Source organism: Rhinatrema bivittatum, chromosome 2 (assembly GCF_901001135.1).
Source record: "Rhinatrema bivittatum chromosome 2, aRhiBiv1.1, whole genome shotgun sequence".
In the NCBI taxonomy this organism is placed as follows: Eukaryota; Metazoa; Chordata; class Amphibia; order Gymnophiona; family Rhinatrematidae; genus Rhinatrema; species Rhinatrema bivittatum.
In genome coordinates, this window is record NC_042616.1 from 623513486 (window position 1) to 623540923 (window position 27438).

Here is a 27438-nt window from a genome sequence, read left to right on the forward strand (position 1 = left end):
TGCTGGATAGAAAGAACAACTCTCCTCACCTACCACCACTCAAGGCAGCAATCTCCCCTGTCACTCATGCCCGCACCCTAGGAGTCATAATTGACAATGAACTATCCTTCAAGAACCACATCACCGCTAAAATCAAAGATGGATATCATAAACTCCTAACCCTAAAACGTCTAAAACCTTTCCTTTCCCCCAACAACTTCAGAACAGTCCTTCGACTACTCATCTTCTCCAACCTGGACTACTGTAACTCCCTGCTATTCAACTTACCTCTCACTACTATCCAACCACTCCAAATCCTTCAAAATACAGCCGCCAGAATACTCACAGGAACTAAAAAACACGATCACATTACTCCAACACTTATATCACTACACTGGCTCCCAATAAAATTCAGGATATACAAAATACTATCCATATTACAAAAAATAATATACGAAAAACAAACAAACTGGTTAAGTACATCTATAAAACTCTACTCACCAAACCGAAACCTCCGCTCAATTAACAAAGGTCTATTAAAAATTCCACCTGCTTGTTCCAAACAATTTACCTCAACTCGGAAGAGAGCCATATCCCTGGGAAGTCCCAAACTCTGGAACACCCTCCCAACCAAACTTAGAACACAGCAAAATTTAAAAACCTTCAAAAAAGAACTAAAAACTTGGATGTTTACCAAAGCCTACCAAAACACCCAATGACTGTTATTACTTCCCTCCCTACTGGCCCTATGTAAACATGTGGAACCAATGCAAGCATGTAATTTAACCTAGTTTGACATCCAAACTACGTTTATAACGCCTACAATAACTATGTTAATCGCATGAATCTTTTGAACACTGTTAAACATCGAAACTTTGTAAACCGTTGTGATGGCAAAACCGAACGACGGTATATAAAACTCGATAAATAAATAAACAAACAAGCAGCACCAAGAAATAAAGCAAGGCAAAATAAAAATCCAAACAGGCAATCCTATGCTTGCTGTGCTTTCCCGCAGCCCAGATAGTGAGGGGGAGGGGCGCACCACGCTGCAGCTGTCAAACCCTGAAGAGGGCGCACTGCTCCAGAATTTCCTGCCGGCACAGTTAACAGGCCAATGCCGCGACTGAAAACTGTGCGGCTTGTGCGGGAGTACAGCCTGCCCTGCTGGAGTGAATCTGCCCCGACTGGGACCACCCTCCTCCGAATGATCCCCCGATCTGCCCACTTACTGCCCGGCCTGCACCTGATCTCGCTGAGGATTTCAGCCTGCTAGGCCGCACAGCCTGCCTCATGCTTCTGCTGTTGCATTCAGCCTGCTAGGCCGCACAGCCTGCTACATGCTTCTACTGTTGCAAAAGCAGACAGCTGCAAGTAACTTTTTTTTTTTTAACAATAAAGATTTAAAGGCCCAGACACACAGGAAAGCACAAAATTAAAAGTAAGGGTACTTCCATGTCCTGGGCAGGGGGAAGGGCTTCGGGCCCACCAAGGGAACCAGACCACTGGCTGTCAGGGGAACCGGAGTTGCGGGCTGAAGCTGGCCAGGGGCATCCAACCCCCCATTTGCCCGGCTCAACCCGAGGGATGACCCTTCTGCAGGAGCCTGTCATCTCGGGAAGCAATTTTCCTTTAAAGTTAGCATCTCTACCATATGCTGGAGGTAGAGAAATACTGAGGGATTGCAGGTGGCACTCTCGTATATGTGGCAGTGCCCAAAGTTTTGTTCTCTACCTCCATCTGCTGGTAGGGATGAATAAAACCCACTTGTCTGGACTGATCTGGGTATGGTTCAGGAACTCCCATTATTACTGCACTGCCAAATTGGTTAGCTTCTCTGATCTCTTAACATTTCATCATCTGTCTGATCATTTTGGCCAGTAGGACGATAGTATACTCCTATCACTATACTGTTACCCAACACACATGGGATTTCTACCCATATAGTTTCTACTGAGAATTTAGTCTCTTGTATGATCTTTTATTCTGTTGGACTCTATACCCTCCTGGACAAAGTGCTACACCCCCACCCAAGTTGATCCTCCCTACCATTGCAGTATAAATTGTATCTTGATACAGTACTGTCACATTGGTTATCCTCCTTCTACCAAGTCTTGAGACGCCAATTATGTCTATCTTATCATTCACTGTTATACATTCTAACTCTCTCATCTTACTTCTTAGACTTCTGGCATTGGCATACAGACATTTCAAAGTGTGTTTTTTTTGTTTCTATTAACAACCTTCTTTTCAGATGATATGGATAATATTGAATTCTTTAGCTTAGATGATTCTTTACTTATAGGCACATGGGCTACTTTTGCATTTATTGGAACCTCTCTGTTGGGATGCCCTAATTCTCCTGTTTTATTAGTATCCTTCAAAGATACATTCCTCCGAACCATGCACGGCTAAGTAACTGTTGTCTTTCCCCCTTATTCTAGTTTAAAAGCTGTTCTATCTCCTTTTTGAAAGTTAGCACCAGCAGCCTGGTTCCATTTTGGTTAAGGTGGAACCCATCCTTTTGGAAAAGTCTACCCCTTCCCCAAAAGGTTGTCCAGTTCCTTACAAAACTGAATCCCTCTTTCCTGCACCATCATCTCGTCCGTGCATTGAGACTCCGGAACTCTGTCTCTGGGGACCTGCACATGGAACAGAGAGCATTTCAGAGAATGCCACCCTGGAAGTTCTGGATTTCAGCTTTCTACCTAAAATCTTACATTTGTCTTCCAGAACCTCCCTCCCACATTTTCCTATGTCATTGGTGCCCACATGTACCATGACAGCTGGCTCCTCCCCAGCACTGTCTATAATCCTATATAAGTGACCTGGGAACAATCACCCCACTTTATTCCATCATATCTTTGAGGCCACCGAGTTCCTTGTCTGGCCTGTTGTGCTTGACTGCTTGTGGCAGTATTTTCTTACAGCTTGTGGGGCTGCTCAGCTTGGCAAATAGAGCATACTCAGAGTGTTGCATGCCCCTATGTGTTTTCATGTGTGATGTACTTTACAACACGTGTATTTTCCAAATAGCACACACTGTAAAACAAATAACATGTACTAACAGACCACAACCCCCTTCTGACTACAGCCAGAACTACGCTGACAGATGCCAGGATTATTACACATACAGAGAAGAATCGTTTAAGCAGATTACTATTCCAGGGACTAGTCATAATTTAAACGGCATAGTCAATAACTTTGCAAACAGTGCATCTCATTAATCCATATAAATCATGATGTAAAAAATGCCATAACACATGGAACAAACCAATTAGGTCCATTCTAAAGGCCCGCCTGATTTAGAAACATCCCATTCTACTGGGGGGAAAAAACGTAGTAAATCAAGCCCAATATTAATTTGTGTGCACTGCTCCAAAAATGACTGCGCCTAAGAGGCTCAGACAAAATACAAGGCAGCATTTTAAATTGTTTAAATTCAATAATGCACTTATAATAAATAAAGTGCATAGGGTTAAAGCATTACATGTATGGCAGATAGTTTTCTTTTAAGGTTTGTTACTTAGTCCCCTAAATATAAAAATGTTTGTGTAGTGTTTGTCAAAACCACTTGTGTGCGCAGACTGCACTTTATTATAAACTTAACAGTATGGCTGACTGGTATATGTAACTGATATCACACTCCAGAGCTTGAAAATTAATTTGCTTACCGAGGAAAGGGTCTTTGCTTTTTTTAGTCGCTGTATCAGAAATTTATTAAATCCTTTCTGTGCTGCACGAGAAAGACGCATCACTTCCCAAGTATTCTGAAAATCATCTAATCAACACAAAAAAAATATAAAGTGCTACACCAGGTCACAAATATGCACAAAGAATTTTTACTCCAAACTTTCAGAACACTTTTAGCTGGAAAACTACGAATATATGCACACCAGAAAATAACTGCCACTAAGGTTTAAAAAACAAATAGCAAGTTTGCTTACCTGGAAACTGGGTTCTCCGCTGATTGTACAATAAAACAGGTATTACCACTGGGTGATGTCATCTGAAGGCTCTCAGAGCTCAGATTAACTCCGAGTATGTACAGTTGTTCCCACGCATGGTCACTGCCTTATAAGCTTCTCAGTCTCTTCCAGAGAGTTAAGTCAACTCTCCAGGGAGCAGGCAAGTATTGAATGTATGGCTGATTTATCTTGCTGTCTTCAAAGAACTCTGTTTACAGGTAAGCAGATGTTTTCTCCATTGACAAATCAGCCATAACCAGGGAGGGATCCCAAACTGAGGGTTTCCTTGCAGAGCAAGTACTTCGACAACTCAGCCCCTAGAGTGGAGTACTGGGTGAACAGGGTGCGCTAACTACTTGTCCAAAGTTCCTGTCTCTTTGGGACATTTAGTCTAGACAGTAAAGGGCTGTAAAAGTGTGAACAGACAACCAAGTAGAGATTTGCATACTTCAATAGAAATGGCCCTCAAATGAGCCGCTGACATTGCCATGACTCTCATTTGATAAGCCTTGACAGAATCTATAATCTGCAACCCAGCCAGTGCAAAACAGTGTTCTATACAGTCTGCTAGACAATTAGAAAGCATTCTTTTGGCTGTGCCGATATCTACGATAGTATTTTACAACTGCGCAGATTATAAAATATGCATGTGTCAAACCCCCCTCTAGTGGGCAGTTGCTGCAGCAGATATTAAAGGAAGGGACTAAAGGGCTACTTCTGTTAAAAAAAAAAAAAAAAAAGGGGCAGTTGTAAGAGAAGTACTGATGCCTGGCTGGACCAAGCTGGTCTCCCACTGCTGTTAACACTGACTACAGAGTGAACTGATGCTCCTTGATCTGTGCCATTGACTCTTGTACCTTGTCTCCTAACATATTCTCCCCTTCACATGTAACATCCACCAGGAAGTTGTGAACATCCTCTCAGAGTCCACTCAATCGAAGCAAGCCTCCTGGTGCCAATAGATACTGCTCTGACTGCCATGTCAAAGGCCTCATGCATAGAACAGATGAGGTGCTTCCCACATTATTCCATATCTTCCACAGCACATTGGAACTCCATTGAACAGGGTCTCCCACATCTGCCAGGGGCTTCAGCTTCAGAATACACTCTTGCAAGTACTGCACCATGGATAGCTGGTACATAGCAATTCTAGCAGTTAACATAGAACCCTGGAAGACCTTCTTCCCAAAGCCATCCAAGGCTTTTTGATCCTTCTTGGGAGGTGTTTTGGAATGCTCCCTGAAGTGCCCCACATATTTCAATGCCAATTTTAACTATTGCCGAATGGTGCAGCAGCTGGACTCTATACTTTAAGTTAATTTTTTGATTCCAGGAAGGCATGCCATGGGGGTCAAACACATCCTCATCTAAAGATCCTTCAGAAGGCCATGAACTGGAATAGAAGTATATTCCACTGGTGGTTGCACAAATTGCAACAGGTCATAAATGTCCATTCTTGGTCCTGCTCCTTTCTCACATTGATGTGCAATGTTTTTGCCAATTTGTCTAGAAAGCATGAATAACTAAGTTCTTCAGGAGACGTATGCAGGGGTAAGTCTGGAAGGGGGATCAGAAAGTATCCCTGTGGACTCTTCCGCACTAACACACTAAGGAACACTTAGCCAGGACCCAGATGAAGCCAAGGGCGACACAGGTTGATTCTGATAGGCCAAAGAGGACAAGTAGGAACTCAGAATAGATAGAAATAACCTCTCCTCCCTTTGAATCATGCAGGGAATTCCTAAGGGGAGGTGAAGCAGTCACACCAGGAAATGGACTTGCTTCCATGTTGATGACCCCCCCCCCTTGAAGACAGTGACATTCAGGGGACTCTCCTGAGCCTCACTATGCAGGAAAGGTTCCTCCATCCTTAACAGAAGGGACTCTAGCCTCCTTCTCCCATCTTCCAGGCTTAAGGAAGCAAAGAAAACCTTCACCATTTTGACAAGTAGGCTCCCATAAGTGGAGGGGCACTCTGTGCTGGAGTGTGGGTGTAAGCACTTCACCTTCTGACACCCAGATGAGTGTCTTCTCAGAGCCGGGATTGTGACCCTGGTAGCCTCGGGTTCCAATGCACATTGCACCAACTGCTTCAACACATCGGCTGACTCATTCTCAGCACTGGCAATCTTTCCACCAAAGATCTCCCTTCCATTATGAATTGTTACTTACTTTTTGGTACTGGAAAAAAGAGACTGTACCTAGTTTGAGATGCTCTGCACAAAGGGGTTGATTGCACCTTGGTCTGTGCCAGCAAGCTCTATGCTGAGGAGAATGACAATGCTGGAACTGGAGCCGAAAAATTAAGAGACTGGGAATACATCCATGCGGTTGTTAGAACAAAGAAAAACTGATGGAGTCATGAGACAGCAATTATGCAGTAGACTTCTGAGCTAACAGCTGGATTCTTGTTGTGCCAAATGAGGTCACCCACTGGTTATGGCTGATTTCATCCTACTTGTCAAAAAAAAAAAAAAAAAAAGTGTTTTTTTCCTTTTTCTTCGACTCTTTCAGGTTAAGGGATCATGGATATATGCTCTTCATGGTCTTCTCAGTCTTTAGATAGACAGCTTCTTCTGTGGCTAAAATGATCCATACAAGAATGGCAGTTTGTTGCAATGGCTGTAGAACAAAAAGGACACAGCTAGTCCAAGTATTGTTTTTCTTCTTGTAAGCACAACCCTGATAGCCACTCTAGACCAGTCGAGTGAGGGTTTATAACCAGTGACTGCTGCTTTCTGAGCTGTGTTGATGGTGTGAAGCAAAGCTGGAGTTTCCTCTCTAGAACACAAGCCAGGGCACGGGAATATGGAAGCCCTATGTTACCTATGCAACAGGGCCCCATTTTTGGTGTCACCGATGTGCTCCAAAGAAGAGACAAGAGCAATACAGTTTGGTACCAGCCCTATTGCAGGAGTTGCCAACACTGTCAGACTTGATGCTGAACTGCCTTTGGGGCTCCACGCCTGATTTTCTGTTCATATTTGTTCCCTCAGCTTTCTACCCCTTCCAAGGTTATCCACAAGGCAGTAGTAATTTAAGAGTTTACTTTTTCCTAAATGAGTTGCCAAGTAAAGCTAACACGCACCACCTGCGTTAAAGCCGAGATAATCTGGGATACGCTCTCAAGGAGTCAATTTAGCATAAACAAGTCAGAGGCGACAATTATGAGTTCTTAAAAAGAAACTTGCGTATGCACTGGAGTAGGGAGTCTGATGCCACATAATCCAATTCTGGTGAAGAGTTTAGTAGACATATTGGTACTACAGAAAACTGTAGTTTTGATTGGCTTCCTAAAAATATTACAACCTAACAAAAAAAAAAAAAAAAAAATGAACTCAAGTATATCTTCTTTTGGTCCTTTAAAAAAGTACCTCAACTCACAGAGGCTCCAGTAATCCATTTTCAGAGTACCATTTACAATTAGTTAAATAGCATAAGCAAGTAACCATTCACCATAGCTATGGCCATCATGGAGGATAAAGCAAATAAATATTAGTGTGATATCACCAGATTTAAAATACAAGAACCCCTTTGTATCTCTACATGTGAACCAAAGTTAAACATAATTAAGAAAACTTAATAAAGGGAAAAAAAATTTTCAATCACTAACATTCAAGTTAAGTGTTTGAATATTGACCTGACTATTTTTAATAGATATATTTAAAGGGATTTGTCTGGGAAATTAGTATGCCCAGATAAACCCTGAAATTTGAATATCCCACCCATTTAACTGGCCAGATTTTACCTGGGCAAAGTCATTACTCAGGTAAACTTTAACCGGATAAATCGGGGGTAATCTTGAGCAAAGTTAGCCAGGAACATCAAGTCATGCTTGAGAGCAGTTCTAAAGTTATCCAAGTACTTATACCTGGGTAACTTTGAACTTAACTGATTATATTCAACATAATTTTTAAAAAATTGGAGCACAGCATCTGATCCTACCAGCCGCCCCAAAATAAAGACAGAAAAAACCCCAATCACAAAACATTCACATACCATAGTGGTACAAGGCCTCTTCCCTCTCAGCCACCCTAACATTACAAAAAAACTTGGAGGCCTTTCTGACTTCCACCTGCACCCTGATGCCCCAATCACTGGATGCTGCAGGGAGTGGTAAGAATCTACTACACTCCCAGTGGCCTTGAAGTGTTTGGAGAGTTCTTGGTGGGCTGAAGAGAGCAGGCCTGGAGCCAGCACTGTAATTTTCATATTCTCAGGAGTGGAGATTGCCTCCAGTCACTATGGCCTATGATTTTTTACATTTTCTGTTAGGGAGTTGCTGGAGGGAAGGGTTCGAGTATTCATTTAAAAAAACCAAACCAAAACAAAAAAAAAATATGAGTGGATCAATTCCTGCTCTCAGCAAGTTTATCAGTGCTTTAGTTAAAGTGTATATATGAAGTTACATTCTTTCATTATATAATCCTGATTAATTATGGTAGTTTCTTCAAAACATTTACCCGCTGATGATGCAGTTTTCAAATAACCATCCAAATAAGGCAGTATCTGGCTGTAGTGAGGCTGTATCACATGCTGGGCAATGTGAACAGACCAGTCTTCTAAGGCATCAAGGCCAGCATCAGCCAGTGGAGGGCAGCTCAAACCCAGCTTAAATGCATTCTGTACAATAAAGAAACAACATTTAGCTGACAAGTGTGTATCTGCACAACCTGCCCATTTCTGTGCATCTTTAGATGTCTAAGAACATAAGGACATGCCATACTGGGTCAGACCAAGGGTCCATCAAGCCCAGCATCCTGTCTCCCAGTGGCCAATCCAGGCCATAAGAACCTGGCAAGTACCCAAAAACTAAGTATATTCCATGTTACCATTGCTAATGGCAGTGGCTATTTTCTAAGTCAACTTAATAGCAGGTAATGGACTTCTCCTCCAAGAACTTATCCAATCCTTTTTTAAACACAGCTATACTAACTGCACTAACCACATCCTCTGGCAACAAATTCCAGAGTTTAATTGTGCGTTGAGTAAAAAAGAACTTTCTCCGATTAGTTTTAAATGTGCCCCATGCTAACTTCATGGAGTGCCCCCTAGTCTTTCTATTATCTAAAAGAGTAAATAACTGATTCACATCTACCCATTCTAGTCCTCTCATGATTTTAAACATCATATCCCTCCTCAGCCGTCTCTTCTCCAAGCTGAAAAGTCTTAACCGCTTCAGTCCCTCCTCATAGGGGAGCTGTTCCATTTCCCCCATCATTTTAGTAGCCCTTCTCTGTGAAATTCATGGGCAAAGTCAAGGTTTTGCCAGTCTCCCTTCTGAATTCAGCAGACATTTACTGTGGTATGAGATAACCTTACTTTCCTTGAAGTCCATTTATTTTACTTTTTTTTTTTTTTTTTAACTCTTTATTAGCTTTTTGCCATGCATAATAAAACAGACAGGATTAGAGAAATACAGGCAATATGTATAACATTACAAAGAGTGTTGGTGATAAATATTCCAGATCGTAAGGTATTTGTGCATTTGACCCTTTAAAGCATAGCGAAGCTGTTCAAGGTCTGCCACCTCCCTCACTTGGGACTTCCAGTAAGAACTTTTGGGAACAACTTTTTCAAAAAGTTGCTATAGTGAATCTGGCCGCTAGCAATAATTGAGCTCCATTATGTTTTTGAACTAGGAATGGTGTCCACACATTACCTTTTAACAAGTTCTGTGCAGGATATGGAAAGTTTTTACTTTTGCACATAACATTAGAAAAAATTTTCAGAGCAATTTACCCAGGTAGCTTGCCCTAGCTGGAGGTTGTCGCCCTCAAAACTGCTAAAACTATGGACAAGCATTTAGAGCACACTTATTTTTAGACAGATTAAAGAGAGGCATTCCTAGGAATGTGTTTAGGTCAGAGGAAATAGCAGGTATATCCTGACATTTTCAACTGCATGAGTGCTGTTTTGCCCCCATCAGCCACAAATGTCTATGTGCACTTTTTTATGCACATACCTTGTAGGTAAGCTTCCCTTTGAAAATCAACTATAAGATATGAGTGCACAAAGCACACACACTTGCAACATCATGCACTATTCAAAACTGATGTTTTAACAGGAATTTTTATAAACTCTCTGCAATGAAATTCTATAAGTCTACCATAGACACAGTGGTAACACTAACGAGTATTAGCTAGGAAAAAAGGTAAAAAAAATTCTGTTACATTCATGTTGATGCATTTCACACAACACAATAGCTCAGGTATTCTTAAAATTACAGCTTCACATTTTGGAATTGTTTCTTGAAAACAAGTCAGTAATGTAATAAAGAAATAAGATAGTTAATACTAGAGTCACACTAACCTGCAGTGCTGGAATGTAGGCCTTGATATCAAGCATGATGATGTCATGAGGTAAGGAGAGTATAAAAGTCAAGCAAGATGCCAATAGCTCATCTTTATATTGTTTCATTTTTGCAGATACCTGCAAGTCAGAAATTTGATAAATATATAAAAGGTACAACAAAAACATGAAATAAATGCTACAACTCAATACTGAACTGTACAATAGTTTTAGCAAGAAAGATGAGATCTAGTGGTTTTTATTTATTTTCAAACTTATTAGCGGCCTCTCCAAGGAGGCTACAAAATGCTCTGGACTATGATTCGGCAGAAATCCTACAGAGGAGTTCCAGAACTCTCTGCCACTGACTCTCAATGTGACTTTGTCTAAGTCTGTATTTCTCTGTGTCCTCTAGGACCAACTTAAAAACAAGATGTTTGTCAATTTGATTTTCTTGCTCAAAAAAAAAATGTTCTTTTAATGAAAGGCTAATGGATGCCTGAAAAAACCTCCCAGCAGAAATGTTCTTAACTAACAGGCTGATACAGGCCAGGTTTGGACGCACATTTTCGACACGCTAGCTTTACCCCTTATACAGTAAGGGGTAATAGTGCGTCGAAAACGCGCGGCCAACCCCCCCCGAAACTAATAGCGCCCGCAACATGCAAATGCATGTTGATGGCCCTATTAGTTATTCCTGTGTGATACAGAAAGTAAAATGTGCAGCCAAGCCACACATTTTACTTTCAGAAATTAATGCCTGCTAAAGGCTGGCGTTAATTTCGTCCGGCACCGGGGAAGTGTACAGAAAAGCAGAAAAAACTGCTTTTCTGTACACCCTCTGACTTAATATCATAGCGATATTAAGACAGAGGCCCCAAAAGTATATTAAAAAAAAAAAGTAAAAATTAAAAAAATAAAATAAAATTTTAAAAATCGGCCTGCGGGTTGGAAGACAGACGCTCAATTATGCTGGCGTCCGTTTTCCGAACCTGTCGTGGTCAGCGGGTTCTAGAACCGAAGCCAGTAAAATTGGGAGTCGGCTGTCAAACCTGCTGACAGCCGCTGCTTGGGACGCACTAGTGTCCCTAACGCCTCCTTTTACCGCGGGCCCTAATTTGCATACGCCACCCTCCTGATTCGCACGCCCAGGATAGTGGCCTGTGCGCTCGCCGGCTCTCCCGCGCATTTTTCTGTATCGGCCTGTAAAATAGTGCCAGAATTGGGACAAAAAGGCAAGGGAGGAAAGATCTGGAAATCAAGTAGGATCCTGTGGTGTCAGACAACTGAGCAGACTGAGTGAGCCAATTGTTTTTATTTTCTTATTTATTTATTTATTAACTTTTATTTACCGACATTCGTGAATGTGCCAACTAATATATTATGCTATGTTTTGTAATTGTTTCAAGGTTTTACAGTCTTATGTCTCTTTGGCATCTGCTTCAGTGATATCTACTGTAGTATATATTAAAGGTGTATCGCTTGATTGTCTTTAAAATGAAAAGTAAAAAAAAATTCCATAAGATTTATTTGATTTATATTCTGCTTCTCAGCACTTCAAACCAGATTACATTCAGGTGCTGTGGGTATTCCCTGTCCCCAGAGGGCAAACACTAAACCTACAAGTGACATTTATTTTCGATGTATTATCTGAAAATGGAGGTATAAGCTGAGCACTTTATTTTTACAATACTCATTTGAATGTGAAAAATATAAATAAGATGTACAATTATCAAATGACAAAATACTGAAATACAAGTGAAAAATCTATAGAGAATATGATTTGAATAGTGGTCTTTCAGTACATATATTTTGTGTTACAAATGGAGTCAATCTGTCTAAGTCTCTCTAACAGCTTCTCTTTTTTTTAAATGGAGAAATTACTACTTACCTGATAATTTCCTTTTCTTTAATAAGGACAGATGGATTCAAAACCAGTGATTTATGCACCTCTACCAGCAGTTGGAGACGGAGCAAAGCTGACATCATGGTGTATATATACACGTGAACTAACATCAGCCCACTAGTATTCTCTGCAAAAGCCAACTGTGGACAAACTAACAAAATGTGATTAACAGATAACGATTCCAGCACTCAGCCAACACGAAAACACTGAGCTCAGACAAGGAGTGTAACAACACTGGTCTACGGATTGGAGTAAACTTACCAGTAGCCCCTGGAACACACAGCCACACAGGACAACAACACAATCATCCAGTAGCCAAGGGCGGGAAGTTGGATCCATCTGTCCTTATTAAAGAAAAGGAAATTATCAGGTAAGTAGTAGTTTCTCCTCTCTTAGCATATGCACAGGTGGATCCAAAACCAGTGGGATGTTTCAAAGCTACTCCCGAACAGGGCAGGAAGTTGCCTGCAGTCCGATCAATACTGCATGCGCAAAGGTTGTCCCCTCCCGGGCCTGCACATCTAGACGTTAATACCTGGAAAAGGTGTGTAAGGAGGACCACGTCGCAGCTCAGCAAATGTTGATGGGAGGCAACAATGTAACCTCCACCCATGACTCTGCCTGAGCCTTAGTGGCATGAACCCTAACCAGACTAGGCAACAGCTACTCAACATCCACACACGCAGCTGTGACTACCCTCCTTAATCTTGCAGGCTATCATAGCCCGCGACGCCGGCTCACCCTGTTTACTCCCTCTCTGGAGAACAAACCAGGCGATCCATCTTCCTGAGAGGTTTAGAAACCTCCAAATACCTCAAGATATGCCTCTTGACATCCAAGGGCAGTAACAGGCGATATTCCACTGCATCTCTTTCCTTGTCCAGAGACGGCAGGGAAGCTGATTCATTCAAGTGAAAATCTGAGACTACCATTAGTAAAAACGAAGGAACAGTATGCAGCTATAATGCCCCTGGAGTTACCCGTAGAAAGGGCTCCCAGCAAGACAAGGCCTGCAGTTCAGAAACCCTATGAGCCAAACAAATTGTCACAAGAAACACCATTTAAGGTCAGTAACCTCAAGGAAAGGCTATGCATAGGTTGAAAGGTAGGGCCCGCCAAAAATTCCAAAACTAGATTAAGACTACACAAAGGCACTGGTATCTACAAGGGAGAACAGAGATGCTTCACTTCTTTTAAGAAAAGGGCCACATCTGAATGAGCCAACAAGGGTTCACCGTTCACCTGACCTTGAAAATGAGTGGGATCTTAACTGAATGAGGAAGAACCCTTTGATTTTCACACCAAGCCTCAAACACTTGCCAAACCAGCACGTAGGCTAAGGAAGTGGAGAGCTTTCTCACTCGTAGCAAGGTGGCAATCACCACAGCAACTGAGCCATCTCAAGGGCCATACCTTAAGATAAAATTGAGCCAGATCATCGTGAAAAACAGGCCTCTGCTGTAGTAGATTCCTGTGAGCCAGAAACCGAAGGGGGGAGTCCACCAGGAGCCTTCACAAATATGCATATAATGGTCTTCTGGGTCAATCCAGTGCCACCAGAAGCACCATCCTCGTGTGATTCTCGATCCTCCAAATCATTCTGCCCAACATGGGCCAAGGGGGAAAGGCATACAGAATTCGCCATGAGGTCCAGAAATTGAAGGCCCCAGCGATCCACACTGAGCTGGAATGCATCTGATAATTCCCATCCTCCTGGATTCAGGCTCTGTCCTGCTGAGAAAAATCGGCACTTACACTGTCTTTTCCCGCAATGTGCGAGGCTGAGATCTCCTGAAGATGCACTTACGCCCATTCCATAAGTTGGGCTATTTCCTGCAACACTTGCTGGCTCTTGGTTCTTCCCTGCCAACTGTCCTGCTCGCAGCAAAGATGAAGGCCTGCCATAAGTGGAGCTCATCCCACTCACAGCAAAAACAAAGGCCCTGACTGTGCCGCAAATGGAGCTTGTTCCGCTCGCAGCAAAGATGGAGCAGGCCCTGATGAGAGTGAGTGTAGATGTGTGTGTAAGACTGCGAGCCTTTGGGGGAGGGAGGTGAGAGAAAGCATGTGTGAAGGTGCCTGAGTGTGGGTGCCAGAGAGACAGCCTATGTGAGATTGTGAAGGACTGTGCATGTGTATGAGAGACTGGGAGCTGGTGTGGGTGAAAAAGGTATTGTGCATATGTGAAGGTGCTTGTTTGTGAGAGAGGGAGCAATGGGATAGTGTATGTGTGTGAGAGAAAGACATAAATAATCTGTGTGAGGGTGCATGGTAACATAGAAACATAGAAATGACGTCAGAAGAAGACCAAATGGCCCATCTAGTCTGCCCAGCAAGCTACGCACTTTATCCATTTTTTTCCCCTTTTTTTCTCTCCCACCTGTTACTATTGGCTTCCAGTACCCTCCAGCCCTAATTCCCCTCCACCCCACCACCAATTTAGAGAGCAGCGCCGTATCTGCATCCAAGTGATCGTCCAGCTCAATTAGGGGTAGCAACCGCTGTAACAAGCAGGCCACACCCTTACCCCATACTCTTACCCACCCCTGTTTTTATTTTTTTGTCTGTTTTTTTTGGTTTGTTTTTTTTGGAGATAGCAGCCCTCCATCCTTCTGCTCCGTGAAGGTGGAACACCAACTATTGACCACTGGCATCCCGCTCCGTGAATGCCTCTGTGGCTACTGCCGCTCCGTGCAGTGTTTTGCTGCCTCCTCTTTATTCACACCCTCTAGACTTAATGGATCCACAGTGTTTATCCCACGCCCCTTTGAAGTCGTTCACAGTTTTAGACTTCACCACTGCCTCCGGTAGGGCATTCCAGGCATCCACCACCCTTTCCGTGAAGAAATACTTCCTGACATTGGTTCTTAGTCTTCCTCCCTGGAGCCTCAGCTCGTGACCTCTGGTTCTGCTGATTTTTTTCTGATGGAAAAGGTTTGTCGTTGTCTTTGGATCATTAAAGTTTTTCAAGTATCTGAAAGTCTGAATCATATCACCCCTGCTCCTCCTTTCCTCCAGGGAGTACATATTTAGATTGTTCAATCTCTCCTCGTATGTCATCCGATGAAGACCCTCCACCTTCCTGGTCGCCCATCTCTGTACCGCTTCCATCTTGTCCTTGTCTCTTTGTAGATACGGTCTCCAGAACTGAACACAGTACTCCAGGTGAGGCTTCACCAAGGACCTGTACAAGGGGATAATCACTTCCCTTTTCTTACTCGATATTCCTCTCTCTATGTAGCCCAGCATTCTTCTGGCTTTTGCTATTGCCTTGTCGCATTGTTTCGCAGACTTCATATCATTAGACACTATCACCCCAAGGTCTCTCTCCTGCTCCGTGCACATCAGCCCTTCTCCCCCCATTGAATACAGTTCATTCGGATTTCCACTCCCCATATGCATGACTCTGCACTTCTTGGCATTGAATTTCAGCTGCCATACCTTCGACCACTCTTCCAGCTTCCTTAAATCCCGTCTCATTCTCTCCACTCCTTCTGGCGTGTCCACTCTGTTGCAGATCTTAGTGTCATCCGCGAAAAGACAAACCTTACCTTCTATCCCGTCCGCAATGTCGCTCACAAATATATTGAACAGGACCGATCCCAACACTGATCCTTGTGGTACACCACTTAAAACCTCCCTCTCTTCAGAGAGAGAGAAAGGAAGCCTGTGTGGGTGTGTATGCAAGAGAGAGAGAGAGAGAGAGAGAGAGAGAGAGAGAGAACCTGTATGAGTGGATGTATGTGTGCAAGAGAGAGGGACCATGTATGAAGGGATGTGTGTGGGCAAGAAAGAGAGGGAGCTTGTATGAGGGTGTGTGAGAGAATAATGGAGCCTTTATGAGGGGTGTGTATGTGCACTAGAGAGGGAGCCTTATGTGTGTGAGAGCGAGAGAGGGACAGAGGGAGCCTGCGTGAGGGGCAGTACTGAGAGAGCGGTCAAACCCTGGGAGTGGAGATAGAGTGGAAGGGGTTGAGCATAGAGGGGAAGGGGAGAGATACTGACAGGTGGAGGAGTTTGGGTCAGAGGGCAAAGTTGCCAGGGGAGTAGGGAGACAGTGGAAGGGACACAAAGTAACTTCTAGCAATGAATTCCAATTGGTTTGCATGACAGAAATATGGTGAAATTAATGATTGCAACACTTGGATGTGATTATCTCGGGTCCACTCCTGCCTAAGATGTGATATTGATCAGCTAATCTAAACCAGATATTTGACCACAAATACAGTCCAGATTCTCAATACAGTCCAATATCTGCTCAAAATATTTAAAATTCTGCATCTTTAAGTAATAACTTTTTTCTGTATTACATTTTAAATTAATTACTTAAAGGCTCATGTCTATTGTGTTGTTTTGACTAGTATGCAGAATTTTGCAGAATTTAAGTTTTTGCGCACAGAATTTTAAATTTGTGTGTGCAGAATTCCCCCAGGAGTATCTTAGGGAAACTCCTTTTCTTAAATCTGCTTGCAACCACCACTGCAGGTGTATGCAGAACTCCATCGGTAGGTGGAGCCAAATCCCTAGGGGCTCCAACAAGACAGCAGACTGCACTGAAGAGACCACATATGCACCCTCACCCACAGAACCACCTCCAGGGTCACCACCATCAGTCTAAGTACCTGTTGATATGTCCACATTGTCAGACGTATCGTGTTCATCAATAGACCCACCTGCACCATCAGCTTCTGAATACATACAACTCTCCGACTGCAATACCCTGCCCTGCTTCCAGTTGAACTGAATATAGAGATACTCCAGTGATTGTGATGGCTGAAGATGGTTCTTGGCTAGGTTCACCACCAAACCTAGCTTTTGCAACAAGGAGGTCACCTTGTGCGAGGACCTGGAGGCTCTCTTCCAGAGTCTTGGCCCAAATAAGCCAGTTGTCTAAGTATGGGTGTACCAGAATCCCATCTTTTCTCAGCTCTGCCACCACCACTACAACCTTGGAAATAGTTCTGGGCATAGTGGCCAAACCAAAAGTTAGCGCTCAAACTGATGCTGCTGCCCCAAAACCACGAAATGCAGAAACCGTTGGTCTCTAGCCGGATGGGAATATGAAGGTACGCCTCGGACAAGAATGACCTATATAGCATGTCAAGTCTGTGGGCTCTGAGAATGAGCATGTGGTCTCTCACAAGCCATCAAACAAGCCCTTCACATAATGTTAAACTAAGTTTCACCAGCTAACTGGTTCATTGGAGTAAGACCTCTCAAATGGGGAGGCACTGGGCTTTGTGGATTATTGTTCTGCTATGATCAAGGAATGACTTAGTTAAGCAATTACAACTGTTTTTATGGAAAACAGGATCAATAAACTACACAGAGGGGCCGAAGCAATACAGTGAGCTCAACCGAGTGCACTGTATAACCCGCAATTGGACGTGGTTTGTATAGGCACTAATTCCCTTATGCAATAGTAGATTAGCACCTCTACAATGCACACCCAACGCAGAGTGAAACTAATAGTGCTCATCACATGCCAGAGAGACAAAGCCTATGTGAGATTGTGAAGGACTGTGCACGTGTGAGAGAGATTGGGAGCTGGTATGGGTGAGCTGAGCGCTACTAAAACTAGTACAGAAAAGCAGAAAAAACTGTCATGTCAGTGAAAGGACCAATCCCCTTTCAGGATAGGCTTCTGAAAAGGGATTGGGCCTTTCACTGACATGTGACAGTAAAGGGAACAATTGGCAATAAGTGAAGGAGTGAATAAATTAATAATTAAGTGTCCGACACTTTAATATTGATTTATACACTCCTGGTGCCGGTAGTCAGACTGGGAGAATGGACGCTGAATTTATCGGCGTCCATTTTCCTAACCCCTGCATGTGCGCTGGTTAGGAAAACAAACACTAATAAATTCAGCATCCGTTTTCTTAACCAGCGGACAGCCACCGACAGCGGACCTCTCTCCCACGCATGCTGTTAAGGAGGAGTTAGGGTTTCACAATCACCCCTAGCGTCTCCGACAGCGCGAGCCCTAATTTAAATATTGCATTGTGCCCCCAGGAGAGGTGCTTAGGGGCGCGAAAGGAAAGCGGGCGCTGAACACACAAGGCCTGTTTTCAGTGCAACGTTTTTGCATCGGCCCCATATAGGGCTGTCTAGTCAAGGGTAGCTTCAAAATAAAACTGGGAAAGAAACATGAACATACCATGCCACTAACAGGCAACAAATAAAAACATGTTAACAGTCAAACCTCTTTCCCACCACAAGAAATCAGAAATGAGTTCTGGGAAACTGGAGGAGATATTCCATGAATAGACTTTGAAGGCCAGATAATCAAAACCTAAAATCTCAAAGGGATGTCACATCAAGGCAGCGCCTGGTGGATATGTGGACTGAATTTCATAGTCACAACTCCGCAAATAGATTTTCGATGGACAACATTGCCAGTGACTGACATCTTTCTAAGGTGAAACCTGCCATGGCATAATAATGAGAGAATGCATTTTATTTAGGCAGCAGATTGTATCTCTTGTCACCGAGAAGCTCAACTGTTAATATGTTGGCTCAAAAAAGAACTGTTGTATGTGGCATGGACTAAAGCCCATAAGACATCTACTCAGCATTTTGTTTGTTTTGATCTTAAGTGCAGTTTCTTTCTTATACTGATATGAGGAATAAAGAATATTAGAAGGTGACTTACCTGATAAAGAAGGAAATCCAATACTACCTTGGTTCTTTTGAACTTTAATACTAAGTTGACAACTAAGGCCTAGGAGAGAGTGACAACATAGTGGAATGGATTACAAATTGGTTAACTGATAGGAGACAAATGGTAAATGGAACCTACTCTGAAGAGAGAACAGTATTTAAGTGGAGTCTCTCAAGGATCAGTGTTGTGCCCAATTCTGTTCAATATCTTTGTGAATGATATTGCAAAAAGATTAGAGGGAAAAGTTTGTCCTTTGGCAGATGATACTAAGCTCTGCAACAGAGTGGACATACCTGAAAGAGTAGAGAGAATGAAAACCAATTTAAGAAAGCTTTAACAGTGTTCAAAGATTTGGCAACTAGGTTTCAATGCCAAGAAGTAGAGAGTCATAATCTTGGGGTGCAGTATTCCAATTGAACAATATGTGATAGGAGGTGAAATACTTATCTGCATGGACCGTGAAAGGGACCTTAGTCTGATAGTGTCTGGAGATTTGAAGGCCTCAAAACAATGTGATAAGGCAGTGGCTAAAGACAGAAGGAGTTTAAAAAAAAAAGTTGATAATGCCCTTGTACAGCTCTTTGGTGAGGTCTCAACTGGAGTAGTGTGTTCAGTTCTAACTGTGGGGTAGATATTCAAAATGCTACTTAGGCAGATAAGTCAGACTTAACGGCTAAGTGGCTGCAACTGAATTTCTGACTATACCACTTAGCTGGATAAGTCACATCCGGCTAAATAGTTAACCAAATAGTCAGTGGGCAGACAGTGGGCATAACCTTTTTAATTCAAATTTTATATTTAACGTTCCATGTAAAGGCTCCTGCCTACCTGTTTTTGAGTTTCACTGTACACCGATACGATGTGCAAACGGTTGTCGGTATATAAAAAATGTTAAATAAATAAAATAAAAAAATAAATAACTCAGCGGCGCTACTTATCTGGCTAACTTAGCTGGATAAGTAGTAGATTCCTTTCATCCATGGATGAATACTCTTAACATTCAGTTTGAGGGCTAGAGACAGGATATTGCCATGGAGCATTGTGCCTCAGTTCTGAGTTTTTAGGTTTAAAAATATTCCTAGCCTGATAGATTTTATGACATTTCCAGTGGAAAAAGTAACCAAATCTATCTCAACAAATATAGTGTGCAATAAAGATTACAGATCCTCTAGTATGAGTTTTATTAAGATTTTGGCTACCAGAGGCAAGGAAGGAAATGCATTTAGGACATCTGTTTTCCAAAGTAGAAGGTGTTTGCTACTAGACTACCTTATCTCCTCCTAAAGAAGACCACTGGCACTTTCCTATTCAGCACCGCTGCAAAATGATCAATCCCGATAGAATTTTGCTTGAGTGGAGACTGTCTGCCACATCATGATCCAGTTGTGGGGAACCTCATAAGTGACACTGTTACCTGCAATGAAATTCCTTTCCTATCAAATAAATGGACCCAAGTGTTATACTCTACTTCCCAACTCAAGAAATAGAAGCCCATTTATCTTTGCTTGTTCAGAGAACATATGATTGTCAGGCTAAAGCAATTTTGCTGGCCACCATTTTTTTTTTTAAGGTCTTTAACTCATTCAGAACAGTCCTTATCTCCAAGAGATTGAGCCAACATCTTTTTTCCTGAAGGGATAAGAGACCTTGGGTAAGCAGCTCCTCTATGTATGTTCCCCATCCTTGGTTGGATGCATCTGTGGTCAGAATAATTTAAAGGTGAGGAATATAGAAAGAAAAATCCTTTGTTCAAACATGACTGGAGATCCATCAAATCAAACAATTCAGTTCTTCCATGACTTTTATATATTACTAAAATCTTTGTGAGCTGAGACCACTGGAAATTTAGGTTTAATGGGTTTGCCTCATGAAGAGGCATGATATGGTAGTGAAATACAGGTGAGGTCATGAGGCCTAGCACTCTAAACAGAGACCAAATTGGTATCTATTGCTATGTCATTTTTGGTTATCTGTTTTGGGAGACGGGCCTTGGCGTCATGTCTAGCAATGAATTCCAATTGGTTTGCATGACAGAAATATGGTGAAATTAATGATTGCAACACTTGGATGTGATTATCTTGGGTGCCTAAGATGTGATATTGATCAGCTAATCTAAACCAGATATTTGATTACAAATACAGTCCAAATTTTCAGCTTGCTTGTCCAATATCCCTGCCTGCATGTCCTGTTTCCCCTCTTTCCTTTCTTTGTGATGGCACTCATCCTCCAAGTTCTTTTGGCCATAATCCTGGACTGGGATTGGGGTCATTTTTTATGCTTCTCCTTCTCTATGCACATTCAACACACTGCAAAAGTGTGTTAATTTTAGCTATTGCATCCTTAAAATCCATCCCTTCCTTTCCAAGAATGCTACCAAGACACTCATCTGCTTTCCTATCATCTCCTGCTTAGAGTATTGCAATCTGCACTATGCGGGCCTCCTAAACTATCTTTCTCTACTGCAATCTATTCAATATTTAGCTGCATGACTTACCTTTCTTCAACACTCCTCATCTCAAGCCGCTACACTAGCTCCCTGTTCACTTCTGCACTCATTTCAAGTTTCTTTTATAGATGAGTAAATGCATTCATTTTGCAGTTCCTCATTCTTCTCTCTACACCCTGCCTCATGGTTTCCATTCATCCAGTGAAACAAAAAAGAGCAGGGAAATCTCACAGGCAATGTACACTAGGAAAAGGGAAGACCGTGTAAATACTTAAAACTGGTCACCCACTTAAATTAGCCATAAATCTATTTTTTATTTTATAATTTTTATATTTTAAGTATTTACACGGTCTTCCCTTTTCCTAGTCTCCTTTCATCCAGTATATGGCTCTTATTTGTGCCCTTGTCCTCCACCACTGCTCTTGAACCCATGCTTTCCATCTTGTGCCATGTGCCTGGAATGATGCGTCATGCTCTGCTCTGTAATTAAATCTAGTTTAAAAACTTATCTTTTTGAAGATGCCTTTAAATCCTAAGTCCTTCTCTACAATAAATGCACTTCTCACAGGCTCCTGTCATGGCTAGACTAAAATCATGGAGCTGGAAATTTCTCTATCTGTACAGTACTGTGCATGTCAAGTAGCACTTTAGAAAGGAGATGATAGTAATAGTACAAAGAAATATATGGAATCCCAGCCTCTGCAGATACATCTTAATGACTGCTAGGCAATTGGTGAACATACATGGGGCAGACATCAAGTCAAAAAGCCAAGACTAGGTTCTGGAAGTACTGTGTCCTTACTACAAATAGGATATGCCTCCTATGACTGGGGTGTCTATACATGTGGGTATAAGCCTCCTTGAAGTACAGAAAATGTATTCAGTCTCCCTGATTTAGAAGGGGCAGAATATTGCCTAGGGAAACCATCTTTAACTTAATTTATCAAATCTAATATGGATATGAATCCCCAGATTTTCTTGAGAATCATTAAGTACATTGAGTTAAACTCCAATTCTTTCTCCTGTGCAGGGAAAGGTTCAAATGTATGGATCTTAAGAGTAAAATGATTTCCAATTTCTGCAGTTTCTAGGGGAGAGTAGGCTTGAATGCCCCTTTTGGCAGGATAATTTGAAGGTATTTCCAAAAGGCATAATCTGTATCTCTTCTTGACAATCCAGATATAGTCTCAGATTACCATGAACGATTTATAGAAAACTTCAACCTTCTCCCTTCACAGAGATCTTCCAGTACTTAAATGGGAACCTGATTGTAGCTTTGACTAGTTTACTTATTTATTTATTTTAAATTTTTATATACCGGTGTTCCTGTATGCAATACAAATCACATCGGTTTACATTGAAACAGAACATAAAAATTCGCCTGGAGGCGGTACATGGAACAAAGGTTACGGAACTTGGACCGGGGAAACTATTCAAGCTTAACATTATGAAATTAGAACACTAAACAAGACTCTTAGGTTATAAAGGGTTCAGACCTCTTCTGAGCATGGTGGTAATTCTATGCACTCTAACCTCTGGAGCGAGTAGCGGGTAAATTTATAGCTGACAATGTCTCCTCTGGATCCGGACTCATACTGGTTAAGCAGTGACCTATTTGTTAACATATCTCAGAACAATGACAGAAAAAGATACAGTGCGAGCGACAAACAACTACAAACAATAAAGTGAACAGAGCCAAGCAGCATAAGGACAAAGAAAAGCACAGAAAAAGTATAAGAAAAAAATGTATAAATTTAAAGTGGAGACTTGACTGAGAACTGTGCAGGAAAATACCTAGAGCTTAATCACCACAAAGGGTGTAGTTTTCTTCTCTTTGTTCCCCATCAATAATTCCTCATTACACTGGCTCTATGTTTAAGACAATAATTGGTTTGCTCATGGGTTCCCTGATAAGCTGCTGCTTTTTCGCATGTCCATCTACCTAATGGAGAAATTACTTATCTGATAATTTCATTTTCCTTAGTGTAGACAGATGGACTCAGGACCAATGGGTATAGTGTGCTCCTGAAAGCAGTTGGAGACGGAGTCAGATTTCAATCTGACATCAGCACTACATATACTCATGCATGAGGCTCTGTTCTTCAGTTTTCTCCTCGAAAAGGAATTATGGATATATGTGTGTTTGGATAATTTAGATTAAACTTGATTACTTGGATTGTATGACTAGGTTTCTAGCTGGAGACCGCTAGGGCATTCAACAGAGAAGCACAGACACCTGGTAATAAGGGTGTCTGAAGTAGGAATAAGGGTTGGCTTACCCGTGCTTGTGTTGCACTCAGGGGGAGGTTCCCCCGGGGCTTCTTGATTGCGAGGCAGCCATGGGCAGGGTGCTGAGTCCATCTGTCTACACTAAGGAAAATTAAATTATCAGGTAAGTAATTTCTCCATTTCCTAGCGTGTAGCAGATGGGTGCAGGACCAATGGGATGTACAAAAGCTACTCCCGAACCGGGCGGGAGGCTGCCCGTGGCCCATTCAGTAGTGCCTTTGCGAATGCTGTGTCCTCCTTGGCCTGAACATCCAGGCGATAGAATCTCGAGAAGGTGTGGATGGAGGACCACGTTGCTGCCCAACAGATCTCTGCGGGTGACAGCATCTTGGTTTCTGCCCAGGACACTGCCTGGGCCCTTGTGGAATGGGCCTTGTCTTACAGAGGTGGAGGCTTGCCTGCCTCTACGTAGGCCGCCTTGATTACTTCTTTGATCCAGCAGGCGATGGTTGCCCAAGAGGCCGCTTCCCCTTGCTTCTTTCTGCTGTGAAGAACGAACAGATGGTCCGTCTTTCGTACAGGCTCTGATCTTTCCAGGTATCGGACTAGGAGTCTGCCGACGTTCAGGTGGTGAAGAAGGCGTGAGTCTTCTGAGTCCTTATACTCGTCTGGAGATGGCAGCAAGATGGTTTGGTTTAAATGGAAGTAGAAACCACCTTTGGCAGGAAGGAGGGTACAGTGAGCAGCTGTATGGATCCCGGCATGAATCTGAGGAACGGCTCCTGGCATGATAGTGCTTGAAGTTCGGAGATTCGACGGGCTGATAAATTGCCACGAGGAACGCCATCTTCAAGGTCAGAAGCTGTAGGGACAGACCGCGAGTTGGTCTGAACGAGGCTCCCGCTAGGAAGTCTAACACTAGGTTGAGATTCCATAGGGGTATTGGCCACTTTAGAGGTGGTCAAATGTGTTTGACCCCTTTTAAGAAGCGGGAGACGTCTGGGTGGGCCTCTAGGCTGTTGCCGTCCACCCTGGGTCTGAAGCTGGCCAGGGCAGCCAGTTGTACCTTGATGGAATTGAGACAACCCTTTGTTCACAACGTCCTGTAGAAATTCCAGGATCATGGGGGATTTTGACTGTCCGTGGAAGGATGTCGTGGTCCTCGCACCAGGCTTTGAATGTTCTCCATACTCGTATGTATGTTAAGAAGGTGGAGAACTTACATGCTCAGAGCAGTGGGTCAATCACTGGTCCTGAGTATCCACTCTTTTTCAGGCGAGACCTCTCAAGGGCCAGACCGTAAGCGAGAATCTCGTTGGGTCTTCGTGGAGGATCGGTCCTTGCTGGAGTAGATCCCTGTGTGGAGGTAGGCAAAGAGGGTTTCCCGCCAGAAGTCTTCGCATATCCGCGTACCAAGTCCTTCTTGGCCAGTCCGGGGCTACTAGAAGTACCAGCCCTCTGTGGTGTTCTATCTTGCGGATGATTCCGCCCAGTAGTGGTCATGGAGGGAAGGCGTACAGTAAATACTCCTGAGGCCAGTTCTGGATGAGGGTGTCGATTCCCTGGGACATCGGTTCCCGTCTTCGGCTGAAGAACTTGGGAACCCGGGCGTTGGACCCAGTTGCCAGAAGATCCATGGCTGGTGTTCCCCAGTGATTTACTATCTCCTGGAAGACTGTTGTCGACAGTGTCCATTCCCCTAGATCCAGACTCTCTTTGCTGAGAGAGAGTCTGCCGTGACGTTGTCTTTTCCCATGATGTGGGCGGGTGATATCCCTTGTAGGTTTGATTTTGCCCACGTCATTAGGGGTTCTATTTCCAGGGACACCTGCTGGCTCATGGTTCCCCCCTGGCGGTTGATGTAGGCCACTGTTGTGGCATTGTCCGACATGACTGACTGATTTGCCCCGGAGTCTGTGGCTAAACCAGAAAAACTTTCTGTACATAAGTTCCTTATGATTTTGTCATTGATATTTATATAATCATGAATGTTCACTGTAAGCTCCACTTAGTTCCTCTTTGCGCCTTCATGTTGCTGTTATTTGTTAATTGTTAAATGTTTCAATGTAAACCGCCATCGAGGCGACAGTTTCTTCCTTGTAAACAGGTGTGATATGTATACTTTACAGGAACATCGGTATATAAAAATCAAAAATAAATAAATAAATAAACAAACCATAGGCAGGCAAGTCTGACTGCTCTGGCTTCCAGTCGGTTTATGTTCCATGCCGACTCTTCTTCATTCCATTGCCCTTGAGCCGTTAGCTCCTGGCAGTGGGCTCTCCATCCCCGCAGGCTTGCGTCCATGGTGAGCAAGGTCCATTCCGGTGGGGATAGACTTGTTCCCTCGCTCAGGTGGTCTTCTTGTAGACACCATTGTAGTTTGTTCCGAACCTTTGCCGGTAGCCGGAGGGGGGCGGAGTAGTTTTGAGACATCGGGTTCCATCAAGACAGTAGGGAGTGTTGTAGGGGCCGCATGTGGGCCATTGCCCACAGGACGACCTCTATGGTTGATGCCATTAGTCCGAGGGCTTGGAGATAGTCCCATGCCGTGGGGAGAGTGGAATTCAACAATGCTCATAGTTGTTCCATCAATCTCCTCCTTGTAGGGGGAAGGGTGACTTTGTTCCCTTTGGTGTCGAACTGGACTCCCAGGTATTCCAGGCATTGGGAGGGCTGCAGGTGGCTCTTGGATGTGTTGACAACCCACTCGAGGTTCTGCAGTAGTTTGACACTGGTGGTTGCCTGCTGGCTTTCCTCTGGCGATTTTGCTCTGATCAGTCAATCGTCCAGGAATGGATGCACGAGGATTCCCTCTTTCCTCAGTGCTGCCGCTACTACCACCATGATTTTGGTGAACATTCGGGGAGCTGTAGCCAGCCTCAACGGTAGGGCCTGGAACTAGTAGTGATGACCCAATATTGTGAAGCGTAGTAAACGCTGGTGGGTGCAATGGATCGGTATGTAGAGATAAGCTTCTGACAGATCCAGGGAGGTCAGGAACTCTCCCGGTTGTACTGCCTTTATGACCGCACGCAGGGTTTCCATGCGGAAGCGGGGTACCTTCAGTTAGCTATTGATGGTCTTGAGGTCCAGTATGGGCCGAAATGTTCCCTCTTTCTTGGGCATGATGAAGTAGATGAAATAGTGCCCCGAATTTTGTTGGTGCGGAGGCACCGGTGTTATTGCCCTTAGGGCGAGTAGTTTTATTAGTGTGGTTTCCATTGCCTTCCTCTTGGAGGGGTCGTGGCATGGAGAAATCACAAACTTGTCCGGAGGGATGCTGTGGAAGTCCAGGTAGTATCCCTCTCAAATGATGGATAGAATCCAATTGTCTGCCGTTACCTCGACCCATCTTTGATAGAAAAGGGCAAGCCTGCCCCCTATGATCTCTTCTTGTAGATGGGTCTGCTGATTTTCATTGCATGTTGCGACTGGGGCCTGGTCCTGGGCCAGCTCCTCTTTTGTTGTGTCTGTTCCGAAAGGACTGACCCTTGCCGGCGGGGCAGGGGGCTTGGTAAGTGTTTTTGTATGGTCTATAGTGCTAGGATCCTCTGCCCTTGGGTGCCCGGGGAGAGGGGCGTTGTTTCCTCTTGTTCCTGTCCTTTGGTAGACGAGGTACTGGGGACTCGCCCCATTTGTCGGCTAGTTTGTCCAGGTCGCTTCCAAAGAGGAGTGATCCTCTAAAGGGCATTCTCGTGAGCCTCGTCTTAGAGGACGTGTCAGCTGACCAGCTTCGGAGCCAGAGCTGTCTTCTGGCTGCAACTATGGATGAAAGGCTCTTGGCTGAGGTGCGCACCAGGTCTGAGGTCGCATCCGTGAAGAATGATATTGCCAGGTCTAATGCCTCGATTGGCGTAGTTGCGTCCCTGGCCATCTCGTGATACCACGGCGCAGCAAGCAGCGATCTGTAGGGTCATAGCTGATACATCGTAAGACTGCTTGAGGCCGGGGG

General features: G+C 43.5%; 1 protein-coding gene across 2 annotated transcripts in view; it reads right to left on the minus strand.

Annotated features, from left to right (window-relative positions):
- Positions 1-27438, minus strand: part of PRKDC (protein kinase, DNA-activated, catalytic subunit) — a 683602-nt gene that overhangs the window by 499766 nt on the left and 156398 nt on the right. For both annotated transcript variants that reach the window (XM_029591248.1, XM_029591249.1), the window contains exons 20-22: positions 10260-10379; positions 8411-8570; positions 3654-3760 (exon numbers count right to left, since the gene is read on the minus strand). In XM_029591248.1, coding sequence (XP_029447108.1) covers positions 3654-3760; positions 8411-8570; positions 10260-10379 — 387 coding nt within the window. The remainder of the gene's footprint in view (positions 1-3653; positions 3761-8410; positions 8571-10259; positions 10380-27438) is intronic.